Raw genomic sequence first — 16307 nt, forward strand, 5'->3', positions numbered from 1 at the left:
TGGTCACTAGGGGGGTTTAGCACTGCAGTCCTCAAGAGGTTAATACTACAGCCCCTCAACAAGCATGCAGGTCAGGTGCTCTGACTGAAGTCCGACTGGATTAAAGGAACCAGAGAGGAATGGAGGGTGAAAAAAGGAAAAGCTTTTATACATACCTGGGGCTTCTTCCAGCCCCATAAGCCTGGATCGCTCCCACGCCGCCATCCTCCGCTTCCTGGATCCGCCGGTACTGGGCCTGTCACTTCCGGCGGACGCGGCCAATTCTCTGCATCACAGGGGCTCCCTCCATACCCTTACCCATGCGGCTGCGCAGTAGGCAGCCGCAAGCGTACGTGTATGGAGGGAGCCCCTGTGATGCGGAGAATTGGCCGCGTCCACCGGCCGACTGGCGGTAATGACGGGACCCGGTACCGGCGGATCCAGGCAGCGGAGGACGGCGGCGTGGGAGCGATCCGTGCGTATGGGGCTGGAGGAAGCCCCAGGTATGTATAAAAGCTTTACTTTTCTCCTCTCTGGTTCTCTTTAACTGCATGCTTGTTTTAGGTCTTTGATCCAGCCACTACTGCAGCCAAAGAGATCAGCAGAACTGTCAGGTAACTGGTATTGTTTAAAAGGAAACATCCATATCCCTCTCAGTTTAGGCTCCCTTTAAAGCAGGGGTCTCAAATAGTGTTGGGCGAACACCTTGATGTTCGGGTTCGCGAACGTTCGCCGAACATCGCCGCGATGTTCGGGTGTTCGACCCGAACTCCGAACATAATGGAAGTCAATGGGGACCCGAACTTTCGTGCTTTGTAAAGCTTCCTTACATGCTACATACCCCAAATTTGCAGGGTATGTGCACCTGGGAGTGGGTACAAGAGGAAAACAAAATTTAGCAAAAAGAGCTTATAGTTTTTGAGAAAATCGATTTTAAAGTTTCAAAGGGAAAACTGTCTTTTAAATGCGGGAAATGTCTGTTTTCTTTGCACATGTAACATGCTTTTTGTCGGCATGCAGTCATAAATGTAATACATATAAGAGGTTCCAGGAAAAGGGACCGGTAACGCTAACCCAGCAGCAGCACACGTGATGGAACAGGAGGAGGGTGGCGCAGGAGGAGAAGGCCACGCTTTGAGACACAACAACCCAGGCCTTGCATGAGGACAAGAAGCGTGCGGATAGCAATTTGCATTTTGTCGCCATGCAGTCATAAATGTAATACAGATGAGAGGTTCAATAAACAGGGACCGGAAACGCTAACCCATCACAGATGTTCATTGTTCATGTTACTTGGTTGGGGTCCGGAAGTGTTGCGTAGTCGTTTCCAATCCAGGATTGATTCATTTTAATTTGAGTCAGACGGTCTGCATTTTCTGTGGAGAGGCGGATACGCCGATCTGTGACGATGCCTCCGGCAGCACTGAAACAGCGTTCCGACATAACGCTGGCTGCCGGGCAAGCCAGCACCTCTACTGCGTACATTGCCAGTTTGTGCCAGGTGTCTAGCTTCGATAGCCAATAGTTGAAGGGTGCAGATGGATTGTTCAACACAGCTATGCCATCTGACATGTAGTCCTTGACCATCTTCTCCAGGCGATCGGTGTTGGAGGTGGATCTGCACGCTTGCTGTTCTGTGTGCTGCTGCATGGGTGTCAGAAAATGTTCCCACTCCAAGGACACTGCCGATACCATTCCCTTTTGGGCACTAGCTGCGGCTTGTGTTGTTTGCTGCCCTCCTGGTCGTCCTGGGTTTGCGGAAGTCAGTCTGTCGGCGTACAACTGGCTAGAGGAGGGGGAGGATGTCAATCTCCTCTCTAAAGTCTCCACAAGGGCCTGCTGGTATTCTTCCATTTTGACCTGTCTGACTCTTTCTTCAAGCAGTTTTGGAACATTGTGTTTGTACCGTGGATCCAGAAGGGTATAAACCCAGTAATTGGTGTTGTCCAGAATGCGCACAATGCGTGGGTCGCGTTCAATGCAGTCCTAGGCCGAAGAGGTCATAGCCTAGGGTCACAAAAATCTGTTTATTTGGGCAATTTCAATGGTAGTGATGCTGACGTACATAAATCTCAGCCATGGCCGTTAGCAACGTCTGAATTTCACGAAATGTCTCATGCAGGTAGAAGACATATTGTTAGACTTGGATTCCAAAGATGGGGTCCCTACATCTCTGCAAACCAGAGTTACAGGGGTCCAAAATTGGTAAAATCCCCCATAGGCTTTCATTGCCTCCCTATTTCACTTTCCAAAATCTCACATCATTTCAAAGGGCAATTGCTCAGCAGTGGCAAATTTTCTAGCATTGTAGGGACCCTTAGGGGGAACATGACTGGTGAGTTTCGGGCCCCTAGGCCGAAGAGGTCATAGCCTAGGATCACAAAAACCTGTTTATTTGGGCAATTTCATTGGTGGCGAGTCTGAAGTACATAAATCGCAGCAATGGCCGTTAGCAACGTCTGAATCTCACGAAATGTCTCATGCAGGTAGAAGACATATTGTTAGACTTGGATTCCAAAGATGGGGTCCCTACATCTCTGCAAACCAGAGTTACAGGGGTCCAAAATTGGTAAAATCCCCCATAGGCTTTTATTGCCTCCCTATTTCACTTTCCAAAATCTCACATCTTTTCAAAGGGCAATTGCTCAGCAGTGGCAAATTTTCTAGCATTGTAGGGACCCTTAGGGGGAACATGACTGGTGAGTTTCGGGCCCCTAGGCCGAAGAGGTCAAAGCCTAGGGTCACAAAAACCTGTTTATTTGGGCTATTTCAATGGTAGTGATGCTGACGTACATAAATCTCAGCCATGGCCGTTAGCAATGTCTGAATTTCATGAAATGTCTCATGCAGGTAGAAGACATATTGTTAGACTTGGATTCCAAAGATGGGGTCCCTACATCTCTGCAAACCAGAGTTACAGGGGTCCAAAATTGGTAAAATCCCCCAGAGGCTTTCATTGCCTCCCTATTTCACTTTCCAAAATCTCACATCTTTTCAAAGGGCAATTGCTCAGCAGTGGCAAATTTTCTAGCATTGTAGGGACCCTTAGGGGGAACATGACTGGTGAGTTTCGGGCCCCTAGGCCGAAGAGGTCATAGCCTAGGGTCACAAAAACCTGTTTATTTGGGCTATTTCAATGGTAGTGATGCTGACGTACATAAATCTCAGCCATGGCCGTTAGCAACGTCTGAATTTCACGAAATGTCTCATGCAGGTAGAAGACATATTGTTAGACTTGGATTCCAAAGATGGGGTCCCTACATCTCTGCAAACCAGAGTTACAGGGGTCCAAAATTGGTAAAATCCCCCATAGGCTTTCATTGCCTCCCTATTTCACTTTCCAAAATCTCACATCTTTTCAAAGGGCAATTGCTCAGCAGTGGCAAATTTTCTAGCATTGTAGGGACCCTTAGGGGGAACATGACTGGTGAGTTTCGGGCCCCTAGGCCGAAGAGGTCATAGCCTAGGGTCACAAAAACCTGTTTATTTGGGCTATTTCAATGGTAGTGATGGTGACGTACATAAATCTCAGCCATGGCCGTTAGCAACGTCTGAACTTCACGAAATGTCTCATGCAGGTAGAAGACATATTGTTAGACTTGGATTCCAAAGATGGGGTCCCTACATCTCTGCAAACCAGAGTTACAGGGGTCCAAAATTGGTAAAATCCCCCATAGGCTTTCATTGCCTCCCTATTTCACTTTCCAAAATCTCACATCTTTTCAAAGGGCAATTGCTCAGCAGTGGCAAATTTCCTAGCATTGTAGGGACCCTTAGGGGGAACATGACTGGTGAGTTTCGGGCCCCTAGGCCGAAGAGGTCATAGCCTAGGGTCACAAAAACCTGTTGATTTGGGCTATTTTAATGGTAGTGATGCTGACGTACATAAATCTCAGCCATGGCCGTTAGCAACGTCTGAATCTCACGAAATGTCTCATGCAGGTAGAAGACATATTGTTAGACTTGGATTCCAAAGATGGGGTCTCTACATCTCTGCAAACCAGAGTTACAGGGCTCCAAAATTGGTAAAATCCCCCATAGGCTTTCATTGGGCCTACTATTTACCGTTCCAAAATCTCACACCATTTCAAAGGGCAATGGCTCAGCAGTGGCAAAACTCACCAGTCATGATCCCCCTAAGAGTCCCTACAATGCTAGAAAATTTGGTACTGCTGAGCCATTGCCCTTTGAAAAGATGTGAGATTTTGGAAAGTGAAATAGGGAGGCAATGAAAGCCTATGGGGGATTTTACCAATTTTGCACCCCTGTAACTCTGGTTTGCAGAGATGTAGGGACCCCATCTTTGGAATCCAAGTCTAACAATATGTCTTCTACCTGCATGAGACATTTCGTGAAATTCAGACGTTGCTAACGGCCATGGCTGAGATTTATGTACGTCAGCATCACTACCATTGAAATTGCCCAAATAAACAGGTTTTTGTGACCCTAGGCTATGACCTCTTTGGCCTAGGGGCCCGAAACTCACCAGTCATGTTCCCCCTAAGGGTCCCAACAATGCTAGAAAATTTGCCACTGCTGAGCAATTGCCCTTTGAAAAGATGTGAGATTTTGGAAAGTGAAATAGGGAGGCAATGAAAGCCTATGGGGGATTTTACCAATTTTGCACCCCTGTAACTCTGGTTTGCAGAGATGTAGGGACCCCATCTTTGGAATCCAAGTCTAACAATATGTCTTCTACCTGCATGAGACATTTCGTGAAATTCAGACGTTGCTAACGGCCATGGCTGAGATTTATGTACGTCACCATCACTACCATTGAAATAGCTCAAATAAACAGGTTTTTGTGACCCTAGGCTATGACCTTTTCGGCCTAGGGGCCCGAAACTCACCAGTCATGTTCCCCCTAAGGGTCCCTACAATGCTAGAAAATTTGCCACTGCTGAGCAATTGCCCTTTGAAAAGATGTGAGATTTTGGAAAGTGAAATAGGGAGGCAATGAAAGCCTATAGGGGATTTTACCAATTTTGCACCCCTGTAACTCTAGTTTGCAGAGATGTAGGGACCCCATCTTTGGAATCCAAGTCTAACAATATGTCTTCTACCTGCATGAGACATTTCGTGAAATTCAGACGTTGCTAACGGCCATGGCTGAGATTTATGTACGTCACCATCACTACCATTGAAATTGCCCAAATAAACAGATTTTTGTGACCCTAGGCTATGACCTCTTCGGCCTAGGGGCCCGAAACTCACCAGTCATGTTCCCCCTAAGGGTCCCTACAATGCTAGAAAATTTGCCACTGCTGAGCAATTGCCCTTTGAAAAGATGTGAGATTTTGGAAAGTGAAATAGGGAGGCAATGAAAGCCTATGGGGGATTTTACCAATTTTGGATTTTGGACCCCTGTAACTCTGGTTTGCAGAGATGTAGGGACCCCATCTTTGGAATCCAAGTCTAACAATATGTCTTCTACCTGCATGAGACATTTCGTGAAATTCAGACGTTGCTAACGGCCATGGCTGAGATTTATGTACGTCAGCATCACTACCATTGAAATTGCCCAAATAAACAGGTTTTTGTGACCCTAGGCTATGACCTCTTCGGCCTAGGACTGCATTGAACGCGACCCACGCATTGTGCGCATTCTGGACAACACCAATTACTGGGTTTATACCCTTCTGGATCCACGGTACAAACACAATGTTCCAAAACTGCTTGAAGAAAGAGTCAGACAGGTCAAAATGGAAGAATACCAGCAGGCCCTTGTGGAGACTTTAGAGAGGAGATTGACATCCTCCCCCTCCTCTAGCCAGTTGTACGCCGACAGACTGACTTCCGCAAACCCAGGACGACCAGGAGGGCAGCAAACAACACAAGCCGCAGCTAGTGCCCAAAAGGGAATGGTATCGGCAGTGTCCTTGGAGTGGGAACATTTTCTGACACCCATGCAGCAGCACACAGAACAGCAAGCGTGCAGATCCACCTCCAACACCGATCGCCTGGAGAAGATGGTCAAGGACTACATGTCAGATGGCATAGCTGTGTTGAACAATCCATCTGCACCCTTTAACTATTGGCTATCGAAGCTAGACACCTGGCACAAACTGGCAATGTATGCAATAGAGGTGCTGGCTTGCCCGGCAGCCAGCGTTATGTCGGAACGCTGTTTCAGTGCTGCCGGAGGCATCGTTACAGATCGGCGTATCCGCCTCTCCACAGAAAATGCAGACCGTCTGACTCAAATTAAAATGAATCAATCCTGGATTGGAAACGACTACGCAACACTCCCGGACCCCAACCAAGTAACATGAACAATGAACATCTGTGATGGGTTAGCGTTTCCGGTCCCTGTTTATTGAACCTCTCATCTGTATTACATTTATGACTGCATGGCGACAAAATGCAAATTGCTATCCGCACGCTTCTTGTCCTCATGCAAGGCCTGGGTTGTTGTGTCTCAAAGCGTGGCCTTCTCCTCCTGCGCCACCCTCCTCCTGTTCCATCACGTGTGCTGCTGCTGGGTTAGCGTTACCGGTCCCTTTTCCTGGAACCTCTTATATGTATTACATTTATGACTGCATGCCGACAAAAAGCATGTTACCTGTGCAAAGAAAACAGACATTTCCCGCATTTAAAAGACAGTTTTCCCTTTGAAACTTTAAAATCGATTTTCTCAAAAACTATAGGCTCTTTTTGCTAAATGTTTTTTTCCTATTGTACCCACTCCCAATGTGCACATACCCTGTAAAATTGGGGTATGTAGCATGTAAGGAGGCTTTACAAAGCACGAAAGTTCGGGTCCCCATTGACTTCTATTATGTTCGGAGTTCGGCTCGAACACCCGAACATCGCGGCCATGTTCGACCCGAACCCGAACATCTAGATGTTCGCCCAACACTACACGTGACCCGTTCGGCCAATCACAGCGCTAGCCGAACGTTCGGGTAACGTTCAGCCATGCACTCTTAGTTCGGCCATATGGCCGAACAGTTTGGCCGAACACCATCAGGTGTTCGGCCGAACTCGAACATCACCCGAACAGGGTGATGTTCTGCAGAACCCGAACAGTGGCGAACACTGTTCGCCCAACACTAGTCTCAAACTCAATTTACCTGGGGGCCGCAGGAGGCAAAGTCAGGATGAGGCTGGGCCGCATAAGGGATTTCACAAAAAAAGTCCTCAAATGTCATTATTAACAGTCTTAATTATTTCTTCTGAACATGAAGTGCTCCCATTACAAGTAATCCGCCGTGTCCCCGCCGCAAAACAAGGCCTGCAGAGCCCCCAAATCGCCCGGGGGGCAATCTGCCGGCATTTCCTGGAAGGGGCAGAGCTTTCAGCTTCAGCTCTGCCCCTCCTGACGTCAATCGCGGCGGATCGCCACCTCTTCCCGCCCCTCTCACTCTTCCTTCACAGAGAGGGGCGGGGAGATGCAGCGATCTGTGCGGCAATTGACGTCAGTAGGGGCAGAGCTACAGCTGGATGCTCTGCCCCTCAGCGCAGTCGTGGATGTTTGCCCGGGGGATTTGGGGGCTCTGCAGCCCTCGTTTAGAGTCGGGAATGCGGCGGATTACTTTGAAGCACTGAAGCGAACTATAAGGTAAAATAGTTCGCTTTCGTGTCTCTTTTGCTTTTGCCAGAGCTGGCCACAAAATATTGTACCGAGGGCCGCAAATAGCCCGCGGGCCGCAAGTTTTAGACCCCTGCTTTAAGGATACCTGAGGTGGCATGTGACATGATGAGATAGACATGGGTATGTACAATGCCTAGCATACAAATAACTGTGCTGTGTTCTTTTTTTTTTTCTTTATCTGCCTGAAAGAGTTAAATATCAGGTATGTAAGTGGCTGACTCAGTCCTGACTCAGACAAGAAGTGACTACTGTGTGACCCTCACTGATAAGAAATTCCAACTATAATACACTTTCCTAGCAGAAAATGGCTTCTGAGAGCAGGAAAGAGATAAAAGGGGTCAATAGTTCACAGATTTTAGCTGTGGCATACTTCAATGAATGTGTTATTGAGCAAAAACAAAAAAAAATATTAAAAACTTAAAAAGTAGATTTACCGTAAACATAAAATAAAACTGTGGAATATCTTAAAAAGCCATTTTTAGGAGAAGGAAGACAGATACAATTGTTTATTTCATTAGTTTATTTTCACCTCAGGTGTCCTTTAAAGTAAATCATAGGGGGCGACTTATATATGAGTCAGACCTACACTTTTTTTTAGACCTGTAAAATGCAGGGTCTTCTATGACAATTTGCACTTCTAAACCCTGTCCTTTCCCTAAGTACTATCTCCTATTAGTGTGTCTACCTGTCACCACTGCTGGTGGCCAAAGCGTCTGACAGCGTCAGCGCAGACAGAGCAGCCTAGGAGGAACCTCCATGTGCTGCTGTATAGAGGTCTGCTCAAACAGTGTTAAAAAGTACAGCTTCAGTTCTCGTAAAGCTATATTACATATACAAAGTGCCACTATTAAAAGTGCAGGGTAAATGCAGGGGATGCTTTAGTCTACAGGTGTAGCTCTATATGTCAGAGCTGTGTTCAGGGTTTTACACACCTTGTAATTGATTGTGTGTCTCTGCATTTAACCTGCATGCACTTTTCATTGCTATTTTGTTCCTCTTTAAAGGGACTCCGAGCTCTAAATAAAAACAAAATTGGTACTCACCTGGGGCTTTTTGCAGCCCACCGTAGGTCGGGAGGTCCCTCGGCATCCATCAGGCTCTTCTCCCAGGGCCTGGTCAGAAATGGCTCCCCGGCGGCTCCCGTCGACACTGGGCCCGAGTGGCGGGCTCCTTCTTCCTGAAACGTCACGACGCCGGCCACCTCGCGTCATCACGGCGGCCGGCATGACAGTACTGCGCATGCACGGTTAAACCGCGCATGCACAGTACTGTCACGCCGGCCGCCGTGAAGACATGAGGCGGCCGGCGTGGTGACGACAGATGTGACGTTTCAGGAAGAAGGAGCCCGACACTTGGCCCAGTGTCGCCGGGAGCCGCCGGGGAGCCATTTCTGACCAGGCCCTAGGAGAAGAGCCAGATGGACACCGAGGGACCTCCCGACCTACACTAGGCTGCAGAAAGCCCCAGGTGAGTACTAATTTTGTTTTTATTTAGAGCTCGGAGTCCCTTTAAGCCATTAATGACACACTTTCCTGAGTCGACTTATAATTGAATCAACAAAAAATTTCAGCTTAAGAGGGACAAATATTTGGGTCGACATATACATGACAACCTAATATCCAAAAATATACAGGATGATATTTAACACTATATTTTAATAGGCAATAAAGCAAAATAAGTTAAAATGAAATAAAAATAATAACAATGTAAAATGGTACATAGGTTATATATGAAAAACTTACCGGTAAGTAATTTAAAAAAAAAAAAGGCACGTTGGCATATCTACCTTTGGGAAACGCTCTTTACGAAAGACTTTTGAGGAATCGCTATTGAGCTTAATTGAAAGTTAAACATAGTAATTTATTTAGGATCATGATTTTCCCTTGTGAGTCCATAGAAGTAAAGCTGGAACATTCCAACAGCTTCCACGGGGGAATAGGGAGATGTGACAGTTTTTATAATACGCTACCCCTACAGCAATGTAATGCCCTAATAGTCTGTCGGTAAGAGTATTTCCTGATGGCTAAAATGCTAACACTATAAGTGGCTGTTTTTTACTTTCATAAGGTGGCCACACAGCATACAATGTTTGAAATATCTGTTCAATTCAAGAATTGCAATCAATTTTTCTGACCGATTGTAACATTTCAAAAATATGACCAATGTGCCACACACATTCCCCAATTATGATAAAAATGATTGGAAACTCCGTGAAAAGTGCTAGGGTGTGTATATTAATAAATTGACAATCTAACACACGCCATACAATCTTTAGAAAAGTTGAAGAAAAATTTCCAGCATTCCTGATCGATAAAAATCGAAAAAACTGGAAATCCTATCATATTTATCGAATTTCTGTAAAATTGGATCATTTTATTGTATTGTGTGTGGCCACCTTTACTGTGATGATTTTTTTATAAACTACCCGAATGTACCATTTTACATTGTTATTTTTAAATTTTTAACACATTTTGCTATTTCATCCTTTAAACAGCTGTAAGGCCAGAAACCCACTAGGAGCTATTTTCTGAGCACTTTGCTATTTGCAAACTCTTGCTAATGTAATGCTATGGTTGTGATCAGTGGCGTAGCTATGGAGCTAGGGGCCCCGGTGCGAGTTTTACATTGGATCCCCCCAAGCACTCTATACGTAACACTTGATACGGCGCAACAAAACCTGCCAAGGTCATCTACAGTATTAGAGGTGCAAGAAGGGGATGGGGAACAGTGTGTTAATGATTACCACCATTCAAAGCATCTATAGAAGTGATTATTACCACCACAGGACCAATAAACAGCTAACACTTTGGTTTAGGAAGGGCCCCTTGGGGCCCCTCTGGCCCAAGGGCCCCGATGCGGTTGCTACCTCTGCAACCCCTATTGCTACGCCCCTGGTTGTGATCCCCCTTGAGCGATGTGATTTTATAAAAATCCCCCATAGCATTGCATTAGCAAGACCTTTTCCAAATCACTAGTGATTAAAAATTATTAAAATATTAAGTTTCTGGCCTAAGATTGGCCATATTGATTTTCCTGGCGGATTTGATCATTTTGATATCTGACAGTGATGTATTACCCCCAATCAGCCTAAACGAAATATTTTTTTAATTGATGGAAATGTTGATTGGATACAGTGGGATACAGCAGGACAATCTTCATCCAGCAGATGGGGAGGAGAGCAGCAGGCTATTGACATTTGTTCTCAACCAGATTGCAGCTAAAATGTACCGGAAATCAAAATGTATTGGACAAGCGGTACAGCAATCATTATTACCGACTGAATTACGATTACAAAGTGACAGATCGCTAGTCTGATCAGGTCATTATCAGCTCGTGTATAAATAAATGGAAAGCACCTGGCCCAAGAATCCTGATGCGGCTCTCAAGGAATCATCAAAAAGATGTAGAAGACGTTGAAACCTTTTATCCTCATAGTCAAACCGGTCACCAAAGGCAAGGGCACAAATCACATTGCTAACAGCATTGTTGATAAGATACCACGCATCAAATGGAAGGCCTGTGAGATTAAAAAAAATGTTTTTCATTTTAGATGCAGCAAAATATATATTCAAAGGAAAGCTCTGAAGTGAACCTTGAAATGACGCCCCTAATGTTTAACTCCACCCACTGGTTCTTTAAAGTGAACCAGAGACGAAACACCCTCATGTATTTTACCATAAATATCAGTCGGAACATTAGAGAAAACACCTATCCTGCTCTCTGCTTCATCCTTCACTGCTCAGCCTGCTTGTTATCAGCCCTGATAAAATCCCCGACTGGGCATTCAGTCTGGCTTTGCTCAGGAATCATTATAGCTGAGTCTGTCTTCTCTGATGTCTTTTCAACCCCAAGCCTGCCCCTTCTGGCTCTGCTATAATGACTCAGCTATAATGATTCCTGAGCAAAGCCAGACTGAATGCTCAGTCAGGGATTTTATCAGGGCTGATAACAGGCAGGCTGAGCAGTGAAGAATAAAACAGAGAGCAGGGTAGGTGTTTTCTCTAATGCTCCCACTGATATAAATTATAAAATACATGAGGGTGCTTCGTCTCTGGTTCACTTTAAGCTGAATACTGACGTAACGATGCAGGTGGATGGATCACAGGGACGTTCCCCGGCGACCAGCGTTCCCCAATCCATCTTTCTACCAGTGAGTATACGCGACAGCACACAAATTAGAGTTCAAGCGATCGCGGTACTTTGTGCAGGAGTTATCGGGGGATCTTAAAGATTCGATCTGCCACGATGGTCGTTGTCGCCGCGCATTGCCAAACGTTGCTTGTGTAATTGCGCGCCTGTACCCACATCAAGAGATCGCGGAAACGATCGATTGTCTCTCAAAAAATCGCCAGTCATCGGAAAAATTGACAGAAAAATCACGTATTTGGTATGAGCCTTTAGCCTGACACCCTAGAAGCAATAGATAGATGTAGAGTAACTATTTGTCAGCCAACAAATGTCTGAAAATGTTTACAGATTAGGAAGTGTACCTACAAACTAGATTTCACTGGTTATCCTTGTCACAGACCGCTAGGCCGGTCTGCGGATGGGGTAAATCGATCAGCGTAAGAAATCCTCTCACACGGTCATTTGTTCATCACGAAGGGTAACCCGCGTTCGCAATTTGATGAACTGACTCGCGAAGGGAGCGTTCTGATACCAACCGATTCACCACACACATACAATTCAAAGATCTGCCACCAAGCGAGTTACACAGCCCGCTACTGTAATTTTACTAGGACTTCGAGAACGCTCTATTAACCATTAGCAGTATGCAAGAATCTGGGTCAGATCGTTATATCTGGGCCGTGTTCTCGCATACGGATTATAAGTGTATACTTCTATTAAACACAGGGTAGCAATTTCAGGAGAATAGGTACGATTGTGTATGTTCAGCAACAGGTCATAACCGCTAAACGATTTTTAAAACGATTAATAACAAAAATGCATTACATACAGTTATATACACCTATTAACATATAAACACAGAGCTTAAAAATAAAAAGGAATAAAATCAGAAAATTCTTACTTAGCTAGCTGAGCAGTCCATTTGAAGAATGAAGAAAAATAGTCCAGTTTAAAGGTAGGCATTCAGGTTAAAAGTCCTTTGTACACAACATGCGCCCGGTTCTCCTTGAGCACATGTCTGGACTTCCCTGGTCGATGGAAATTGAAGAACTGGGGAGGAGTTCCTCACAAACACTTTTTACTGACCTGAGTTTTGGGGCAGTCACTACCTGGAAAGTAGGTGTGTTTAAGGCAGGGTTACCTCCTGGCAGTCAGGTTGCCACCCACAGACTCAGAGCAAGGAATGTACCAATTATTAATAATTTGTGTGACTCGGCCCAAGATTGGTGCATCGCAAATCCGAGACCATATTCATAAGCAGCTTGCGACTTTGTATTAAACGAGGCTATACATGCCTAGTTTAACGAATTCGCTCTATGCATGCCGGATAAAGTGGTTTCTCTATGGATTCCTGATAGCTAGAAAATTATACTTCAGGTGAACGATAGAACTGTTTCCTAGGTATCAGAAAATGTAATTTTTGTCTTGCTGTGCCAAACCTATTTTGAATTATTAATAAAGTAAATGTTCCCTTTGTTTGAAGCTATGAGCTTGGAGGGAAATTTGAATCTCAACCAGTTTGAGCTGGTTTGGTGGAGATGAGCTGAGTAACCAAATGGCTTGTGCCCAGGGAAGCGAGCCACTTGTGAAATTCTTTCCTGACACAGGATGTGGGGGAGGGCTGCTGCTCTCAGTAAGAGAGAGGGAAATTGACATCTATTGTGCATTTACCCAGGACTGACAGGAACTGTGCACGACCATGCGAAAATCGATGGCGATTTTGCGCACAACTTTCCGTAATATTCGTCACAACCCTCCCCTCTAAAAATATGGAAAAAAATTCTCAAGTTCAGCTCTAGATTTGAAATTGTGAGTCCCAGGCGGGGCAATGGCTTCTCCCAAAAATCAACCCCTAGACTGTAATAGGTACATTCGATTTTGAGCCCCTCTGAGCGACATACTATATATAAATGCATCAAATGATAATAACAGGGATTTACCCAAATACAAAAAAAGTATGGAGTATCAGCAAAGCTTCTCACAGACACCACAAAATTCTACAGGGCCATTGAGGGGCTCCAACCGCTTCCACAATATTCTACAGGGCCAATGTGTGGCTCCGCTTCTACAATGTTCTACAGGGCCAATTTGGGACTCTACTTCCACAATGTTCTACCCTCATGGCCCTCATTAGCAACACAGTGACTGTCAGCTTGATGGAAAAGCACCAATAGTTTAGACTTCTAGTTGTTTTGGCACTGCAGTGTTTAGTGATTTGTTGGCCAAAGCTAATAATTCATTTAGCCTTTCTGCCTCCATTTCAGCCATAATACCTTCAAATATAAAAATACTATTCCCCATCCGTGTTGTAGCAACGCAACCTTCTCCGGTGTAAAACATTTTTTCTCTCCATGTCATAGCAAATCCTCAAGTAATGTAAAGGTATGCCGCCACCCCAACACACACAATGCAACCTACATATCCTACACTCCGCTCCATCTCTTACCAACCTTTAACATAAACACCCACCACCACCACCATCATTACCCTGACAAATAAACACATATATACAGTATATAGTATATAAACCCCTTCATAAGTTAAACACTATTCACCCTTCATGTTCTACATCCCTCTAACAAAAATTCCCAACTGACAACCCCTCTCCAATGTCCAAAGCTATTTGGGCTCCTTGTTGTCGTATTCCCCAGCTACCCTAACTGGGGATTACACCACAGTTAAAAAACGTCAACATCACAAGTTAAAAAAAGAACCAGTCCAGCACCAGAATTGCTTGAACCCTGAGCTGAATTCTTCCTGTGCTGAAATTATCCGTGGCAAGATTACTTGCGCTCGTCAGCTTGCTCCCACCCTCTCTTCCATCCTCACGAGGTCCCTCCAGGGAGGCAAAGTACCCGCGTGCTTCAAGAGGTCCACCATTATCCCTGTCCCCAAAAATGAGGAAACCCTTGACCTCAACAACTTCAGGCCCGTGCCACTTACATCCGTGATCATGAAAGCTTTTGAAAGCATGGTGCTTCCCCTCCTTAAGCACTCCACAGAGGGACTGCTAGATCCACACCAGTTCGCGTACAGAGCAAACAGGTCCACTGATGATGCCATTAACATCTGCTTGGAGCTCGTCTATGAACACCTGGATAGACCAGACTCCTACGCCAGGATCCTCCTACTGGACTTCAGCTCTGCATTCAATACCATCAGCCCCAAAATACTGCAAGACAATCTTGCCGCAATAGGAGTCCACCCAACCCTACGCCTGTGGATCACGGACTTCCTCACCAACAGGTCCCAGGTTGTTAGGCTGGGCACCATCTCCTCACAACCTAGGACCACCAACACAGGAGCCCCACAAGGCTGCGCCCTGTCGCCGTTTCTGTTCTCTCTGTATACAAATAACTGCAAATCCACGTCAGACTCGGTAAAAGTAATCAAATTCGCTGACGACACGACCATTGTCGGTCTCATCACCAATAATGATGAGGAAGAGTTCCGCCACCAGGTTGAAGGTGTCTGTCACTGGTGCAGAGAGAACGGATTGGTCCTAAACACAGCGAAAACTGTGGAGATGATTGTTGATTTCAGGAGATGCGCCTCAACCCCGCCCCCAATCTGCATCGATGGCAAGGAGGTGGAAAGAGTCCCCAGCGTCCACCTTCTGGGCACAACCATCTCAAATGACCTGAAGTGGAAGGCCAACACTGCCTCCACACAGAGGAAAGCCCAACAGAGACTTTTCTTTCTCCTCCAACTAAAAAAGTTTGGTATGGCCCAAAAACTTCTGACAAACTTCTACTCCGCTACAATCAAATCTGTTCTATGCTCTTCCATCCTGGTTTGGTATGCCAGCTCCTCTGCCAGCGACAGACTCAAACTGCAGAGGGTCATCAGATCAGCGGAGAGGATCATCGGGAGACCCCTCCCCTCTCTGGACCTCCTTTACCATTCCAGGCTGTTCTCCAGAGCATTAAAGATCACCAACGACCCCTCACACGCCCAGGCCATCGCTTCTTTAGTCAGCTCCCTTCGAGCCGGAGACTCCGGTTCCGGTCCATATTCACCAAAACCTCAAGGCATAAAAACAGCTTCTTTCCCTCGGCTGTCAACCTTCTGAACTGCCCAGCCCCACACCACAACACCATGCCGGCACTTAGGCACTCTACACACAGATAGACGGCGCTCTAGCTCAAGCTGACTTTTTTCTGGCTGTTCTTTTTTGGATGTTTTTTTGTGTTGTAACTTATGCTACATTGTCTCTCTGCAAATGTTGTGTTCCTTTCTAACTGCTTGATTTGTCCTGTATCTGTATCTATATCCTGTATCAGTACCCTGTACGTGCCAAGCCCAATTCCGGGCACGACCCAGTCGTGCTTGGCGATAATAAAGATTCTGATTCTGACATAAATGCTGTCTCGGCACCTGCATGGTTTTGCTAGGAGCTAGATCTTGTGCCAGTGCAATACAGCCCCAGATCAATCTTCCTTTTTAGAGGCCTAGTGCACACCAGAGCGGTTCGGCTGCGGTTTGCGATCCGCTTGTGGCTGCGGATCCGCTTGGGTAATGTATTTCAATGGGGTGGTGCACACCAGAGTGGGAGGTGTTTTGCAGAAACGCATACTCCCGGGTTGCTGCAGATTTTGGATTGCGG

General features: G+C 45.8%; 1 protein-coding gene across 1 annotated transcript in view; it reads right to left on the bottom strand.

The window, feature by feature from the left end:
• LOC137532552 (cytochrome P450 2D17-like) overlaps window positions 1-16307 on the bottom strand; it is a 68823-nt gene that overhangs the window by 38038 nt on the left and 14478 nt on the right. Inside the window, exon 4 of the mRNA XM_068253181.1 lies at window positions 10930-11090. Coding sequence (XP_068109282.1) covers window positions 10930-11090 — 161 coding nt within the window. The remainder of the gene's footprint in view (window positions 1-10929; window positions 11091-16307) is intronic.

This window comes from Hyperolius riggenbachi, chromosome 9 (genome assembly GCF_040937935.1).
Source record: "Hyperolius riggenbachi isolate aHypRig1 chromosome 9, aHypRig1.pri, whole genome shotgun sequence".
NCBI classification, from domain to species: domain Eukaryota; kingdom Metazoa; phylum Chordata; class Amphibia; order Anura; family Hyperoliidae; genus Hyperolius; species Hyperolius riggenbachi.